The following is a 19,099-nucleotide window of genomic DNA, read 5'->3' on the forward strand; positions in this document are numbered from 1 at the left end:
TGTGTTCAGCATTGTGGGTTTGATTTTCTTTTTTTTTTTTATCCAGATCCCCCCACAACTATCCCTCCTCCCACAACAACCACCACTACCACCACCATCCCTACCATCATCACAGGTATGGTACCTTCATTACCATTAAAATGTCCTGAATGTTTATTGTCTTGTTTGTATACAAAGAATTCTGACAACCTCCATTCAGTTCTTTACTGAGAAGTTTATGGTTCCTTCATTTTGGCAGCATAAAAACCCGTAGAACTTATATTCTTAAATTGTAGTCTTGAGGACCCCAGTTGAGTCCTTCACTTGAGGCATTTGAAAATAAAATTCCCAAACTCAAACAGATCCAATACTTTTTATACCTCATGCAAAGGATTCATCTTTTTAAGGACCTCAATCTAACCAAAGATTAGGGTAAAATGTCTGCCTAGCTACCGGAAAAGGTGGTTATGACTTATTCGTTGTTCTGTCTAATGAGTTGATAAATACTGTCACTCTGTGGCTTTCCCCAGTGATTGGCTACATCCCTACGGGGAAGAAATATGTATTCCATAAGGTACCTCCTTGTATCATATTACTAAATATACAACTATCCTTCATTCTCAAAAGAATAAGTGTGGGAAATGTTACCATCTTTTTCTTTCACTAGTATAGCTAAGAAGATCAAAGTAGAACTACAGCTTTTTTCTCATAGAGCAGGCGTAGAATTCCGTCTTTTAGTCAAAAGTGATCGTCCATGTTTGGCAACTCTTCCTATATTGTTTGCCGCTCTTGTTGCCTCATTTCATAGACCGTTTTCTTTCCTTGCTTTTAGAAGCCCCACTTCAATAGATACTATTTAGCATTTCTTAAGAATCTTTATAAGTATATTACTTTGCCTATTTTCAATATCTGCAATGAGTTAAGGGGGGGGCAGGTTTGATGAGGAGTGGAAAGACTTCCCCCTTTTTAATATAATTTTCCCTTTAATTTTTATTACAAGTGATGAGACTGCCAGAGGCCTCATTGACTTCTCTGAGCATTCTCTATTTTATACGTTTCTGTCATTGTGTGCTTCCTTATAGACTTTTAGTCTTGTTAACCTCTCTTCGTATATCACTCCCCTTTTCACTACCCAGAATATGGTACCAATCATTTTCATTGACGTTCTCAAGATCTTTCATATTTCTGCCCTCCCTCTGTGACAGAGGTGACAAAATTCAAGTCATTTAGAGTAAGAGAAGACAACCATCAATTTTAAATGCAATAATATTTTCCTTATCTCTGTTTCTTTTTCGGCATTGCTGTACCTTTCCAGCCTTATATAGTCAAACCAAGAGAACCTTGGAGCAAGCCCCACTGAGTATTTCTCTAAATAATAAGCACTCTCCACCTCTTATGCAGGTATTAATCTGTGACTAGACTTGTGTTCTCTTAACTATGTTTTCATAAAAATCTCATGAGAAATTTGATTAGACCTTTTCACTTTTCATATAAATTAAGATCTCTTGAATCTCCCTTGTCCTGCATCTGGAAATCTTTAAGGTATTTTTTAGGAGCTTTGGTTTTTACCTTTGCCGTAGTTAAGGTTCAACCTCGCTATTTAAAAATTTTAATATCTGTGAGAAATAGCTCAGAGTAGTCCAGTCCAGTCCAGTAGCTCACATCCATTATAGCTAGGAACTTAGTCATCCAGCCTATAAATATCCACAGCACCAACTTATTTTTAATATGAGGCAACATTTTCCATTTGTTGTTGTCTTTTCACTAGCTTATATTTAAAAAAACAAACAAACTTTTCTTAACACTCAACTTCTCCCTCACAATCAATCTTGAAATTTGAAATTACCTCTTTGCACAGCTCTTAATTTGTAATTGCAGATTGAAGCTAATCTTATCTCCTCAAAGAACTACAATACATTGTTATTACAGGCTCTATTTCAGGGCCTCAGTTTAGGAGAGAATTAAAAAAAAAACAAACTGTACTCTCTCCTTTTGTCAAATGACTCTTTAATGGGGATTTTTCTTGGCTTCTGTCTCTTTAAGCTGCTGGCCTCCCAGCTCAGAGTAATGTGAGATGATCTCACAGATGCACTTTAGTCTCTTGATGTTAGGGGTTGGATCCTCTCCCCACACAGAATGCATCTGTGATAATGAACGCCCCAACTCTCACTGGCACCAAAGAGTAGTTAAACTGAAATTGCTACTAAAACAACTTTGTTGAATCCCCTACCTTGATGGATGTGATCTTCTAGGGTTACTCTGTCTTAACAAGCAGCCTTATATGTATTTATCTTGCCCTAAAGACTTGATCTGTACACTCAAGGAATTTAACATCTGCTCTTCTCTTCAAACAGATTAAAGGTTATAGAACTGAGTGATTCCAGGTTCCATTTCTAAAGGGCCAGGCTTTAGATTGGTTCCTAAACAATATTCCAAACCGAGTCTTGACAAATGGATATCTAAATTAATTTCCACTCTTCTTGTCTCTTGCACTGTTTGTACATTACAGCCACCATTAGCCTTAAAAGCTTCAACAACCAAATACCACTGACAGTAACATAAAGATTGAGCCCCCCTCCCCCCAAAAAACAACAGAATAAAATAAGAATCATACAAAAAGCTAGTCATCTACTTCTCTTATTCCAGTCAAATACAGTAACTAAAATATTTTCTAGGTTAGAGTTTCATTATTAAAAAAAAAAAAGTACAAGTGCAGTAGAGAAATATTATTAAACTCAAGAGATCTAATTTCTAATTTTTCTGAAAGGACGTAGTCCAATATTATCTTGTGTCTTCCATAACTAGGATAATTGAATCACTTTTCTGGTTGGAGAGTCGGTCTTTCTCTTGAACTCCATGTTTAACCTTCACTGGGAATTTACTCAATGTGGATTAAATTATTAGTCTTTTTTTTGTCTGCTTGGTGCACAGATTCCTCAGACCAATGATGTCAAGAACTTAAGTTTTGTCCCAGATCTGTGTCAATCCAGTCAAATTATCTTTTTCAGATAGGCGTGAACTTTGTGGCAAACATCCTAGCTAGAACTCTTAATAGGGCTTACCAGGATTTTAAAGTACTAACTGAAACTTTTAAGATCTCATTGCTTAGATTTGACTAGGCAGTTCAAATCAAGTCCTAATAATCAGAAGGTTGATTAGAATTTTCAAACTCTTGAGGTTGACTTTGGTTACATTTGTAACATCATCATGATTTGTCCCATGACTGTCTGTTCTCTCAGTATCTTTCATGTGCATTGATATTCTGGCCATCTCTTTGTGTTTCAGCTGTTATCACTAGCAACCCCCCTCCTTTTTTTTTTATCATTTCAAATTGTCCTTGTGGCTTTGTTCATTAAGATGTACGATATGATATGGCAAAGCAAATTGCATAATTTAAATTGCCCCTGGAGTCCTTGCTATGATACAGATTTTGGACAGCTGTTACTTTAGGGGAGGTAAATCTTCCTTCCATAGACTCATCATCATGTGGAATGTTTTTTAAAAGTGATCCCACCACACCACTGTGTTTACTGTGTTTAAAGTTTATTTTTGCCATATATCAGGTGTCTTTGCAATCACCTGTCTCTGTGTCTGGTAATATCTTTAACCCCATTACACCAGCTGGATCAAGCTTGCTCCTGACAGCCATGTTGGAGAAATGTCTCTTGGGCCTATTTTGATATAACCCAGGTATTGAATCCTACTTATCTAAGGCTGATTCTGAATGAACATTTGTTTAAGCCTCTTGCAGATAATTCCATGGAACTCATTTTTAAATCTCCTCAACTGTTTGAAAGGGGATTCTACGCCAAAGGGAACCCAACCTTTAAGGTCATATCTGAAAAATGATAGCAATGAGAGGCAGCTGGGTGGCTCAGTGGATTGAGAGCCAGGCCTAGAGACGAGAGGTCTTGGGTTCAAATCTGGCCTCAGAAACTTCCTAGGTATATGACCCAGGGTGAGTCATTTAACCCTCATTGCCTAGCCCTTACCACCCTTCTGCCTTGGAACCAATAAATATTATTGATTCTAAGGTAGAAGATAAAAAAAATTTGAACAATAGTAATTAATATAGAAAGTAAAACCAACTTACAATTAGAAGTGAATAGCCATTGAGGTCCACTTCTAAAACAACCTACACTAAAATAATCTGAGAAAGATGAACTATAGTATATTAAAATATTTATCTTTTAAAAAATATATACCTAATCAAAAATATTTTGTCATTTCCTGGGAAAGAAGCAATCCCCCTTTTCCATATCTTAGAAAATTTGAAAAGATCTTGTTACTTGAAGGGAGTACCAGTTTTCCCCCAATATTAATTTTATGAATTTTGTAGTCAAAAGACATCTTTAGTATGTATAAGACATCTCTAATGACAAAAATTAGGTTGCTTTAGTCCTTCAAGGTTGTCAGTAATTTCCTTAATGGGAAAGTTCAAACAAAATGTTTTTGTATCCTTTGTAAGTTGGAGGAAAGAAATTATAGTAGCCAAGAACCATTTATTAAGCACCTACTATGTGCTGACACTATACCAAGTACTCCATTCATCAGTAAGATTGATGGTTGAAATGACCAGTGTGATATAATGTAGGTTGCTGGATGATTTTCTCCTATTTACGTAACTAAACACAAGAATGTCGTCTTCCATAAGATTCACTTAAACTAATTCTTTTTTTTACCTTTACCTTCTGTCTTAGAATTAGGCAATGGGGGTTAAGTGACTTGCTCAGGATCATATGGCTGGAAAGGGCCATTTAGATGCTCTATTTAGGCTAATTCTTGCCAATAAATTGCACATATCACTAAAAGTTTCAGAACATGAGATAAAATGGCTGCTTTCCTTCATTAAATAAATATTTATTGAACACCCATAATGCATCATATGCATATCACTATGCTAATTATTATAGAAGATATAAATATGAAGTATAAGTATACTTTTCAAATAAGGCATAATCCTTATCCGAAAAGAACCTTTATAATGTACTTGAGAAGGTTAGTCACACAGGTGACAAGTGAAATAATGGTAAAAGAATGCCAGATGCCAAATGGAGAAGGCCATTAAGGGCAAGAATCATTTTGAAGTGTATAGTCAGGAGAGACTTCACAGAATATGAAGAATTTAAACTGGGACAACTTAAAGAATTAAATCAATTAAATAGGTAGAGAACAGGAAGAATTCTTGGTACAGAAGAGTCACTGATTCATCATCAGTTGGAGATTTAAATAAATGATTTACAACAGAAATTGAAGATATACCAAAATTCTTATTTGAGATATCTTTTATGATTTAGGATTAAACATCCTGCAAATTTCGGGCTATTAATTTCAGTACCAAGTAGCAATCCTCTCAAAATAAATAATAAAATTTGCTAATAGCATCCTTCTAGAGAAGATATGCTGTTATTTGATGACCTACCACCTTTTTTTCCATAAAATATTCCCCCCCCAAAAGAAAAAATTGTGTGCTTTCTAAAGAAATTCCATCAAGTCTTTGTATTCTTAGTAAAAAAATGCAACAAATAAGTAACAGTAAACTTAATGTATAATTTCAATCAATAGCAATTTAAAATGGGAAGAGAAGAAGGGAATGGACAAATGGGAGAAAAAGAAAGAAAAAACTGAATTTGACCTGACCATAATTTAGTTTTGTATTTGAAGTGTGAGAAAATTAAATATGAGATTCGAAAAGTTTTTCTATGTTTTTTCCCTTCATTCCCCAAATTTTGCAATTAATTTTATGCAAAAAACAAAATAACACAACTTGGCATCAAGGCCTTGATAGCTATTTTCTTTCTAATGAGCTGCTTGTGAAATTTTTTATTTGCCACATTAACAGACCGCTTGAGATTAGATAATAATTCTGAAATATTTCTCCATTCTTAGTATGCAAAGTGTTAAAGCTATTGATAGAAATGGAAGGGAATATATGGGTGACATTGTACTTGATATCTGGTTATATAGTCTTGGACTTCCAAAGTAAGACTTTACCATTTTCATCACTGAATAAATGTCAACTGAAACCTCAAAATGCTATCAAACACACATTAAAAGTGCTTTCCTTACTTCACCATCCTTTCTTCCTTTAACTTCCTTCTCCTTCTTTCTCCAACATATATTTGCTTTGATTTAGCAATTGGCTTTTCTTTCAATGAAACTACTAGATGGATTCCTATTATTCTGTGAAACACCTGGTTTGCAAATGAAAAGATTTCTGGGGTGCAGCAGCAAGTAGTGAACAATTCTAAAGATTTTTTTTTTTAAAGAAAACAAAGTTGCTCGACAAAGAATCAACTCCCATTCCTGCTGTTCTTTGGAAAACAATTTTCCTCAGTTTAAAAATGGGGAGAACTTTCTTACTACTTGACAATTTAGCTACCATCATGGGTTAAGGTAATGTCCTGTCTACTTCATCTTCTCCAAAACTTTTAATTAAACTATGATGAAAGATGAAAAGAAAATTAGCAGCAAACCAGTGGGAAATAATTCTCACTTACTTTTTGAGCATTAGTTTCTACTCTCTGTTTTTCAAGTGAGCCCCCCCCCCCCAAAAAAAAGAATTGCTTCATAAATAATGAGCATTCATTAAATAAAGCATCATGTATGAACATGGCATTGTTGGGTAAACCCACACCTGAGTGTCAGATCTGAAGTGACTTGATTAAAGTGCAAAGGAAAAGAGAAGTCATTTAATCACTGATCAAAAAACCTATTGGCTTCTTATTGACTCTAGTTAAGAAAATAAAATAGAATACAAGTGTATTGAGAAAATGTCTGAACTACTTAATTTTGTTGAATTTTAAGCTTATGACAATCCAAATTTTTCCTTTGCTCACAACTATAGGCTACTTCAATAGGTTTGGCTCCCATAGCTATTCCAATGGGGTTCTCTTTTTCCTTAAGCATCTCTCTTTCTCTCTCTCTCTCTCTCCTTCTCTCTCTCTCTCTCTCTCTCTCTCTCTCTCTCTCTCTCTCTCTCCCTCTCTCTCTCTCTCTCTCTCATACTTATAATGAATCTATGTATTGTAAAGCTAGAGTACTGCAGATCAGTTGGGGAAGAAAAAAGCATTTAAGTTTGTGAATTTAATTTTGTTCTGGGATTTTCATTTTCATTTATGGCACCCGTTGTGTTTGAGACCATGGACTAATTTATGGATTAGTTTTAAACCCCCAGTCTGTCACACTCAATGAACAATTCTAAGTTGGAGAGAATCCATATGAAAGGATTAGAATGTGCCACAGTGGAGCTTACACATGACTGTTTCAACTAAATATTGCCCAGCTGCCTCTGGTGCAGGATATTTTTTTTTTGCAATATTTGGTTAAATGCCTAGTGTCTCTAGGTTCACACATTATCAGTGTTTTCTCGTTTTGCAGATAACATCTTATATTACAACATGATACATATTTGATACTAAATTTACTTCAGATTAATTCCTAAATACAGCCATTACAACTCATATACTAAAAAGAGAAGTCAATATTAAATGAAATCTGCATGTTTCATATGGCAAGGCCCTTCCTTGGATATTTTTTTTATTATACTCATAAAATAGCCTGGGAATGACTATTAAAATATTATGAACTCAAAGGGTTTGCAAAAACCTGGAATTGTTTTGGTTTGGGGTTTTCAGATTTTTGTTTTCCCACATACAATAAATTTGACTTCTCTTTCTAATTAAAATGAAGAGGAATTACAAGTAAGAGAAGCCTTTTTTAGCTAAAAACGTAACTACTGTGAGTTGAGCTGTCCTTTCCTTGATCTGTTTCTTCTGTTGAAATAACTTATCAAAGACTTTTGGGGGGGGAAGGGGGGGAAGGTAGAAACAACATCAGCGAGAAAGAGGGCTTGAAGTGGTCAGATTGTGGATAGTTCCCTCTGTTTTTCAACTTTATATAATAATTTACTTTGGAAGCTCCAAGACTTAAATTTTGCCCATATTCTCAGGATTTGATCAGATGACATAATGAACCAGCAAAACTGCGAGCAGGCATGCCGATTACCACACCATGCAGGGCTCGTCTATTACTGTGTCTTTTCATGCTGTGTGTGAGACACCCAAGCAACATTTTAATACACAAAACAACTCTTGCTATTGGGAAATGTAGGTACCTTGTGTGTAAAGCTATTGTCAGGCTTTGAAGCAGAATCAGCTGTGTCATCTGATGCTTCCTAAATACAACACAGATACTTTATTGCTCGCCATTTAAAATTCCCACATATTCACCCGAAGTGGTTCTTGGCCAAAGAAACCTTGCCTGGTAACCTCCCAGATACTTCTGAATGTTCAAGGCCAGGAAATAGAAGCATCCGATTCTCTACCCCTAACTCCGCCAGTCTTGTTTTAAATTTTTTAGCTAGTCTGTGTTTCCCAATGCAGCCATCCAACCCAATGCAGTCATCCAACTCATTGCTGATCATGGTATTGCCATTCCAGCTGCAGTGACTGTGGTGTGTGACTTTGATATATGTTTGCTTTTAACTGCTTGAAACATCCCTGGTCCCGCCAGCATTTATTTTCTCTCGCTGTGCTCTACCCCTTTTGGAAGCGGTTTGATGGGCTTCTGGCCCCAGGATGGGGAAGCGAGCTGCACTGTGAAGTTTCCTTACTAATTTATCTTCTAGCTCCCACATAGGACCTGGCTTCCAGCTTCATTGGGTTTAATTTCTTCATAAAGCTGACATAATGTGTTGCTGGAAGACAGTAAATTGGGGTCATTGTTTGATTCCAAGTTGTTACTTTGGGGGACTTTAGCCCTCTTGTAACCCCCCAACCCCACTTTCTTTCATTTTATGCTAACTATATGCTTGGTTAGAATGAATGTTTCAAAAATACTGCTACAAAAAACAGACAAGCTAACATATCAGCCCTTGTACAATTAGGTGGGGGTTTTCATATGCCTCTACCCAAGCATCTCACACAAATGCAATGTAAGTGTTTGCCTAGCCTGTTCATGACCCCCAAATTTAAAGCAGCAGATACCCACAATAGATGTGGATGTTGCCACCATGGAGGGCAATACCCTGTGGAATGGGAAGCCAAGTGTGAAATATGTTAAACTACAACTTTTTGTATTGTTTTGACTGATATTTTATGCATACAGATTTGAATCTGTAAGTAAGTATAGTGATTTTTTTTCTCCTGTGGTATATTTTTTTGTTTTGTTTTGGGTTTTTTTTGTTGTTGTTATTGTTGGTTTGTTCTGTTTTTTGTTTGTTTGTTTGGTTTTTTTTTTTTTGGTTGGGTTTTTTGATTTGATTTGATTTGATTTGTTTTGGTTTGGTTTGGTTTGTTTTTGGTCTTCATCTATTCTCCAGAAACTCAGCTATAGGCCATGTTAACCTGGAATGACCTTTTGGGTTAACTCTTATTTATTCTGACCACTTGGAAGAGCTCCAGCTTCAAATGTTCTAAGGTGCTGAGGACAGCATGCCAACTGAAGGGAAACACCTATGTGAACTCATGTGTTATAATTGTGAAAACAAAGTGCCAGGCTCTTTTACAAAAATCATTCTGTTCAATGCTTTGGTGCATTTAAACATTGCCTACATCAAATCAGAATAAGCCTTCGTAGACTTTAGCCCCATGAGAACAATGCCCATTTAAATCATGGCATCCTGAATGAGGATGGCAAGCTGCTTTGCCAGAGCAACCTCTTGAGAGCTGTACCAGCAGCCGGTGACTACAGGTGACCGTTATGTCTCATAATCTTATCACTCCTTTCCAGCCCAAGGATTTTAGATGGAAGGAATCTTAATGGAGGTGTGTAGAAGTAGATGGATAAGAGCTGCCAGATAGGTTGATACTGCAATGAAGCAGACTAGGGAAAGGGAAGTTAAAATGTTGGGCGTTTTATCAGAAATTTACCCTGTCCCCCCTCTAGGCCAAAAGTAAATAAATAAAATAAAAGTACGGCCCGCCTTCACTTGCCAGGGCCCCTTAAGGAATTGTCTGTGGAGATGAGCCAGTAGAACAGGCCTGGTTTTGAGAGCTTGTCAGAAGGCTCGGGAAAACTTCCACAGCATTGGAAATTTTTGAAGAAAGAAACAGACCGTGTTTCTTTCCACAGTGTGGGTCTCAAACATTGGAAAAACATGTCATCTCCTATCCTAGCTTTAAGGAACCCTGACTCCTGGCAGTCACCAACAATGAGTGTGGCCTGTGGATTGCAGTGTGAACGGATGGTTGAATGCTTAGACTTCAGGAATTTAGTGTGAGCTGAAGTGGCATACAGCAGATTGTGTGGGCTTGTTTGCTTCTGTGATGGGCATCTGCCATTGGACTGTAACGTTTTTAAGAGCCACAAAGGGAAGAGTGGCCTAACCATGGTTTCCATGTGTGTCTAGAGAAACCAATCTGTGAAAATCTTTAATCTGTTCCTCCCTACGGCCTCCTAGTTGCTTGAATTCACCTGCTAAACGTTGCTGAAATAATGCACTGGATGGAAAAACTTGAACCATATGTTCCCCTGCAGGTGTCTGGGCATAAGCAGTTGAAAAATCTTGGGAGAATGACTGTTTCAGTGACTCCTAATTGGCAATCAAGAAGCTAGGGTGACCAGGGAGGGCTGGGTTAAAACAAAGGCAATGTTTGAATGTATGAATTCATTGTTTAACCAGCCTTCAGATTGAGCTTTTCTGTCACAGTCCTGAGAGCCTTGGTGCGTTACGAGACATCCACCAGTCTCTGAGTTTGCACTGGTGGTGTTCCTTATCACTTTGCATGTTCCCCTGACTTCTGACCAGCAATCTATACTCCAGCAAGACCCCTAGACAAAGAATTTACCGTTTCCCTCATCGGCTCGCAGCTTTGAGCCTAGAGCATGTCTTAAAACAGTGCAACTCCCTTCAGATGCTTTTTTGCTTTTCATTTATTATTGCTTGTCACGCAATGTTCTTTGAAAGCTTGCTCATATATTATCTGTTCCATTTTTTCCATTTTCCCTTTTTTTGCATGCCGTTCCTCCTGTTTCTTCCCTTCCTCCAATCCTCTGTTCCCGTGTGTAGACACAACGGCGACGACAGAACCAGCAGTTCACGGTTGGTATCACATTACTGTTTATCTACTTTCTCAGCACTGCTGAGAGGCAAGGCAAGCCTGGGAAAAAGAGAAATGTAGTCTTCAAGGGAAATCGTGTTTCAAGGAGACTGATCTCATAAATGGACCATAATTTTTAAGGCTTGAAAGAATGTCTAGTCTTGTCATTTCTGTTGTGAATTCAGTAGCCAATTGTTGTTTTCTGAGGCTAGCAGCAATTTCTACTGGATTGAAATGGTCTGAACTTAAGTAGTACCAATTGGTTTTCTGTGATGATTCTTATTGGCGTCATTTTTTTGAACTCTGAAATACCTGTGGATTTTTAAAAATGAAAACCTTCTTGACTATCCTAGCATCTTCATTGAAATTTCAGCTTTCTTTTTAATTGTGCTAGGATGTCATCCCAAATATATTTTTGAATAGAAGGCATATTTATGGCCATGTAGTAACCAAGAGGTAATGGGTTGAACATTGTATATCTTTTGTTAACCTAGTAAGTTAGCCCTGGGGTGCGGTAGGTATCAATCACTCTTCTTTAAAAACAGTAGTAAAGGGGGATAATTAGGTGGCTCAGTAGATTGAGAGCCAGTCCTAAAGATGAGAAGGTCCTGGGTTCAAATCTAGCCTTGGATATTTCCTAATTGTATGACCCTGGACAAGTCACTTAACCCCCATTGGCCAACCCCCATTGGCCCTTATTACCCATCTGCTTTGGAACCAATACACAGTATTGATTCTGAGATGGAAGGTAAAGTTTCTTCCATGGATGGATAGATACATACATATATACATATATAGACAGATAGAACACAAGTATTTCAGAGTATTTGCCTTTCCCCCATTCTTAAATTTTTAATTTATATCCTTCTAGATTCATTCTGAATCTTGCAAGACAATGGGAAGTAAATGCAGACAACTCTGGAGGGGACATTTAAATATCTAGGCTTACTTTTCCATCAATCAAAATCACAGCCATACTGTACATTATTTGATAAAATCACCCTTAGTCTCTACTATCCTCAAAGAAAGACATGATTGAAAAAATGCCCAGTCTTAGGCTTTAGGAAACTATTTAGCATGAAGCCCATTCTGTCCCTCTTAACATGCTCTGCAAAACTTTAAAAATCTTAAAAATCTCAAAAAAAAAAATTGAAATGGGCAAAAGTAGCATTGTCTAGTCCTCCCCCCTTACCCCCCGCCCCCCCGAAAACAGGCCAGCTGTTTTAGGTATTATCAGTGAAAAGCCCTAAGCAAAAGATCCATCATTGACTGCTCTTTAGAATTGTACTTATTTCTGTTTCTTTGACAAACCATCCATATGTTGGTGATTTCTGATATGGTGTTCTAAGGGACAGAAACGAGCTTTGATACTCACTGCTCCCTTTTCTCCTATCATAAGTACATTACTTTAAAGGGTCAAGTAAACTCAAAATCATGCTAAATCAATTAGGTATTAAACTTCAGGTTCCTGAGGTAATGCTCCATTGTCCTTACTGCTACTCCAGCATTGCACTCCATTAAGTTTAGTTATTTGTAGGTTTAATCATTAATTGAGCACTTCCTGGCTTTTATCGATTATTCTTGGGGCCTTAAGATTGTTTTAATGTAGTTCAGGAGTTTTGTTCTCCAGTTTTTAAGAGTACTTTCAGTTTTGTATAGCTGGCTAGTGAATTTTGAAATCGAAATTTAATCATAAAATTCCCGAGTTCCTCAAGAGACTGTATAGGCAGATTATTTTTTAATTGACCCTTGATAACTTTACTTGTACTCTCCAATTTCTGTTCTGAAGGTACCTTTACTACAGATATCCTCAGATCTAGAACAAGGAAAGACTGATCTTTATATCTCTTGCAAATGTGAACACTCACAGTTCAGTCTGAGTTGTCCAGTTCAGGGTATTTGTTGCATTGGCAGGGAGGGAGTTATCTTTGCCCATTCTGGGAAAATAGATAGCAGGCACATTTTATGTAATATAGGGAGTCCCAGTTAACAAAATGGGTTTGGATCCGTGTAATTCTACCATCGATGCAAAAAATTAAAATTAAAATTAAAGTTCATATTCAGTAAGGATGTTTTGGAAAGGATGATGAATTTGGAATCAGAGACCCCAAGTTTGACTCTGATAATACTTATTTTCTCTGTTTCTTTGGACAAGTTACTTAACCTCCCTGGGTCTCAGTTGCCTCATTTGTTATGGATTGGACTAGGTGATCAAAATTCTGTGATCTGATCCTATAGCCTTTTCATTACTAAATGTATGAGCCCATTCTCCTGATTAATGAGTTAGTAATATTCATTCATTCAATAATTACTGATTAATTTCTCATCTATAAAATGAAAAGGCTGGGTTATAAAATTTCTAAGATCACTTTCAGCCCTTCAGCTAACATTCTCTATAAAATTCTCACATCTGCTAGATTCAAAGTTCTTCAAGACATCATACATTAAAAGACAATTTTTTGATACAGCACAGATTGCCAGGGAAAATAACCTCTTCTTGTAATTCTATTGAAACAATTTTGGAGTATAATTTAAGATTTTATGCTTGCTGTAGGAACCTTAGATATTTCCACATATCTTGAATAAACTATTAATGAACTTTGGGGGCTAAGGTGGTTTCAAAAAGAGTGTATTGCATTGGATTTTCATAGACTAGTTTGCAATGCAAGAAAAGTAGGAAAACTTAAGCAACAGGCATTTGGAAAGAATAGAACTTGGTCCATAGATCATCTAGTCCATTTCAAGCTGAAAAGAAAACCTCTCTACAACATCTTGACAAAGGCCCATCCAGTCACAACAGAAAGTAAGAATTTACCTAAATAACAACTATAATCTTAATTAATTAGACTGGTCAAGATTGAGGAGAAAAAAGCCAAGCTACCAGATGACTCCTGAGGTAATGCATTTACAAACCTGTTCTTACTCTTCCCACCTTCCTATAAAAATCCTCATGATGCTTCAGGTAAGATTCCCCAACTCCAGTTTGAGCAACTGGTCCTTCTGACTCAGAGGAAGGTATTTTAACACAGTAAATTATATCCCAGAGTATCAATTCCACTTTATGTCAAAACTGAAATTTAGAACATGACTAAGCTAGTTGTCAGGTCCTGCTTTGGGTGAAAGTTGCAGGGATGGGATCAATTAGAATGAGATTCGAACTTAAAAGAAAGGTATTTGAATCTGAGTTATGCAGAGCAAACTTTCCTCAAGAGAACTGTTTGAATTTATCTTACTTCTTGAATATCATAGCCCCTTCCTACAGATTAATCTGAAGGAAGTCTTCCTGGACAGTTCGTTAACCAGATGAGTAGGAAAACCATTCTCTGATTAGATTTCATAACAACTTAAATGACAAGACACATTAGGTGAGTCTGTTTAAGACCATCTTACTGGTCTTAAAAATTAACCCTATTTTGAATTTATGTTTCTACTTTCCTTTGTCCAAAGGAACGACAACAACATAAAACAAAAGCTTTCCCTCTGAAGACTCATTAAAATGTTTTGTTCAAGCTTGTGTTGCTAGAGTGTGTATGAAGTATACCAGATGTTTATGAATGTTAGCCATTTGTTCTTATCAATATCTGGTTGGAGTAAGCATGTATATGGAAGGTTAGAAATGCATGGGCATGACTGAAAGCCAACTGGATCATTTCCAAAATAAACAAATTACTGTAGAGTAAAGAAAACTGTGTTTGTAAGAATGGGAATGTAAGGCCAGTATGACATGTGCTATCATTCTGTGAAGAAGGTACTTGAGCAATTTTGCTTTCGGAGCCCATCTTTAAGGCCTGGATGGGAAGAGTCCCCTATGTGTGCATGTCACAACGATCCCAGAGAGCCCTCCTTGCCAGTCCCCTTATCTCATTGGTATGAAATTGATGGCAGGAATGCATGAGTGAGTTCAAAGCATGGATGTTGTCTTTTTTTTATTTTTATTTTTGGTGTGGGGTATGTGTGCTGGGTTTTTTGTTTTCAACTTGGAATCTTTTTAAGGGTGTGGGTTTTTTTTTTCTGCATTGTCTGTTCCTGTACCTTTCCCTCATCCCCCATCCCCTACTCTCCAAACTCCCCACACCCAACCCCGTCCTGAGAGCTTTGAGAACAGCATGCCTGCCCCATGATCAGGAATAGTGATTGTGTTTCTGCTGCACTGCGGTCAGCCAGCTGGTTCACTTCCCCACCTCTTACAGTCCAGCTGCCCATTTACTCTCCACTTTTTGGACTGTTTAACAGTTGATATTCTTGTAAATTTTTACGTGCCAAATCACAGTTTTCATTAGGATAGGTGTCAAGGCCAAGAATGGAATAGCAGGAGCACTCAGTTCAAACTCAGAACTCTACTAAATTTGGAGAATCATTTCTTCATTTAAAAAAAAATTTTTTTTGGCCTTTGCCAGGCTCATGTACCCTTGCCTAGACAAGTTTCCTATTAAAAATCAGGCTTTCTTTTTTTCTGATTTATTTTATAAATAGTGCAGGCAATAAAGCCTGTGATGGGATACACAAAGCACTTGGCAATTTTCTTATCTGCTTCCATTCATTCATGGGCCAACTCTTAAATCAGTTTAAAGGAAAATAACCAGCAGTGCGCATTATTACAAACGCTATATCCACCCTATGTGTGTATACTTCTCTGCTCATCCTCGTATGAGTACAGAACAATGGCATTCAAAGGCTGTCATTCAGTCAAGGGACTCTGCAGACATTGTCCGCTCTACAGGAACAAGGCGAGAGAGGTTTCTGAATGGCTGCAGAACCTTCAGATTGTGTCTCAGCCTTGATATGCAGTCTGGAAACAATGTTTTACTATTTAACGGCAGGAACAGAATTTCTACTAATGGGAAGGGGGGAAAACTCCACAAAAGCTGACAAAGCAGGAAGAGCAGGATGACTGAGCTTTTAGATTAAAATTACTGAGGGTGTCTCTTAGGGCTGGTGAGAAGAATAATGGTTTCCATAATATGGCCAAATGATCAGATGTATATTGCTTAAATGAGAGATGGAATATTTCCAACATTGCTTTTAATAATCAGAATAATAGAGGAGCCAGTGGGCTGTTTTTATTTTCTAATACTAATTTTATCTAATAATTACTTACTGAAATATTTTCAAAAGGACAGCCTAAAGAGACTTCCATCAGCCCTTGAATTTCATGTGACCTTGAATTTAGCTAACCCTCTAGAACTTTTCTCATTATCAGTTATCTCTTATTCTGCCTCTTCCTTCTCCCTAAAAACAAAAACAAAAAAACAGCAAAAGACAAAACAAGACAGAATAAAACAACAAAACATTGCATTAGACTTTATAAGATTCTTGTATTTGCAGTGTAGTTGTGGAGAAATTCTGCCTGGACAAAAAATTGAACTTCTAATTTGTTTAATGAAATTTAACAGATTTCTTTGAATACATTTTAATTAGAAATGAAAATACAAGGCTTTGATACTTGATATGAAAATTTAATAATAAAAATCAAGTAGTAATTTCCCACTTATTATAAATGACTTGCAAGCAATACAATTTAATACTATGCAGTAAGTTTTGTAAACCAACCAGGTGCAAGAAAAAAAAAACTGAATTTATTTGAAGTTTCCTCTTGAAGAAAATTTTCTACTTCACAAAATGTACCTTGATCATCTTTTACTTTAAGAAAATGTCATGAATATTTTTTACTAGAGAAATCCCTAACACAACTTTTTTGTGAAACTAGATTATATTTGTCCACATTGCTCTAGAAAATCCCTTCTAATTCTGCTTTTAGAAATGATCATGGTATAGGCTGGGTATAAAAGGTTTGTGAAAAACAATGATAATGCAAAAAAAATTAAATTGATTGCTACTAATCTAAATGGTTTCCCACTTTAGCATGTAATTTAAGCAGTAGATTCCAGATGAGTTGGTGTGTTTTAAACTTTATGCTATTGAAAATGACAGTTTCATCTTTAATGAGGTATATATCAACTGTCTGCTGCTTTCTAATGGGGAAGCTTTGCATATCAATGATATTTCATAAACATCTTTGTCTTTATTTAAGGGGAAAAAAACTGTTACAGAAAATTAGCTTTCTAACCCCCTCCCCAAGGAAATAAACCTTGAGCAATAAAAATGCCTATGCAAAACATCATTGTTTAGTATGGTTCAGTGGATGCCAAGCATGTGTGTAGAATTCTTTGATATTCATTGGGCCACGTAGAAGTGAGGGATTAGCCTTCTGAGAAACACAAATACATAATTAACTACAGAGAAGTACTTTATGTTGCCCATTTATAACAATTATTCAAATAATTGTAATCATCAGTCTTTATACAATGGATAAAGCCAATTAGAAATTGGAACACTTTCAGCCAATCCAAACTCAGGAAAAATGGAAATTCTTCCTACTTAGATGCTTCTATAATTTATTGCAGCACTTACTACTTCCCCTTAAATAGCCTAATTCTATAGTTTGGGAGCACCTGTGGACTTGGAAATCATCCATTTCTCATTGGCCTTCTGCCCTTAGGAGTTATCTCCCAAGGGCAATGATGGAAATTCTTCTTCAGAATTTTAATATTGGGAAATCCCAAACTGTCAAGAGAAGCCCTCATTGCCCAATTAAATGTCTTTCATCACTAACTTTCATGATCCTGAAAAGCCCATTGAGGGGAGATGGGGGCTTTGGGATTGACCATTTTTATTTGCTTGATTTGGTTAAATCTGTGTTCCTCTGGAAAAGTAGCAAATCCTGCCCATAGCCCCAGAGTTCATTTTCCTGTCCTAAATACTGTGGCCTAAGCAGAGTTTTGCTTTTGTTTGTTTTTTGCTTATATACTCCAATGCACTGTGCTCCCCCTCCCACCCCACCCCACATTAAATAGGCTTCCCCATTCTTAAAACATTTGTATTGTTCTGTGACCTTTCTTATTATATCAGCTTGCAAGTAAAGCATTAGAAAATGGAAGCTGTTTTGTAGCTTAGCCTCCTAGTTTTCTCCTTCCCAGTTGACCTCTCTAGAGAAAAGCCCAGCTTGCTAAGAAATAACATACTCATGGGCAAAGCTTTAGTGCTACAGACACTAGCATTTCAAGGCCCCAGCTGGTTCTCTCCTGGCCTAACTGCTTTTTCAGCTTTGAGGGTGTTTATTTTACATTGAGTATCATTGATTTATGAAATACTTTTAAAAAATTTTTTTACATATCAGATTTTCTGATGAAGGAATAACCTGCAATCTGTAGTTAACAGATGCTATACCAATTTGAAATATGTGATCCAAGATAATCATAAATTGATAAAATGCTGTATTTGTCAGTATTGGCAAAGGATTTCAATTTGTAGCAAAACTTGAAATAAAATTTCTTACATACAGCGGTGTGGAGAACCGAAATAGAATTGTAACAAAGATATAGCAGAGCATTGACAGCTAACAATCAGGTTTTATATTTTTGCATGCTGTTACGAATGAGTGATTTTGAACATTCCCCTTCATGTTTCATGTGCTTTGAGCAGTGGAGACTGAGGAATCTTTCTGCCTCTCATTGTCTATCAGTAATGAGTAAATTATTTGAGAACTGTACTTATGCCTTAATATATTTGAGCTATCAAAAAAAATGGCAAGTGATTTGGCTCATATTTTTCAAAAAATTCATCCTCAGTTCTTAAGTGTTTTGTTTATGTCCCTCGAGGAATGGAAAAAAAAACGAGTTTGTTTTTACTTGTAAGGCCTTACTCAGTTGCCCAATTCCGCAGAAGAACTGGACAGTGAGGACCTCTCAGGTAAGGGCTAGTTTTTAGGTAAGGTTCTGCAGTGTCCAACCTGTGGAAATGTTGTTCACTTACTGCACAGTGGCCATTTTGAGTTGCAATCAGCAATTTTCCTGATGCAAGCAACCTGTCTTATAGAAATAAGTGTTTTCTGTTGATGATTGTTCTTCCTCCCCACACCCATCCACCTCCCTTGCTGCTGGAATTGGTATTTATATCTGAATGTATTTCAGCCCTAGAAGACATTCTGCACACAGTGAAGGACAATATATCTTTTCAGTTGTACCATAACAACTCTAAGTTCAGTGGCTTGAAATAATTCTTACATCCTAATTATCTGA

At 36.7% G+C, this 19,099-nt stretch overlaps 1 protein-coding gene across 7 annotated transcripts in view; it reads left to right on the top strand.

Annotated features, from left to right (window-relative positions):
* The window catches only part of CADM1 (cell adhesion molecule 1), a 354,670-nt gene that overhangs the window by 318,803 nt on the left and 16,768 nt on the right, over nt 1-19,099 (top strand). For 2 of the 7 annotated variants that reach the window (XM_007494750.3, XM_016433843.2), the window contains 3 exons: nt 47-115; nt 10,991-11,023; nt 18,717-18,770. The exons of 1 other annotated variant lie outside the window; for it this stretch is intronic. In XM_007494750.3, coding sequence (XP_007494812.2) covers nt 47-115; nt 10,991-11,023; nt 18,717-18,770 — 156 coding nt within the window. The remainder of the gene's footprint in view (nt 1-46; nt 116-10,990; nt 11,024-18,716; nt 18,771-19,099) is intronic. 4 more of the 7 variants (XM_007494753.3, XM_007494751.3, XM_007494754.3 and 1 more) reach the window with 4 other exon arrangements.

This window comes from Monodelphis domestica, chromosome 4 (assembly GCF_027887165.1).
Source record: "Monodelphis domestica isolate mMonDom1 chromosome 4, mMonDom1.pri, whole genome shotgun sequence".
Taxonomy (NCBI): Eukaryota; Metazoa; Chordata; class Mammalia; order Didelphimorphia; family Didelphidae; genus Monodelphis; species Monodelphis domestica.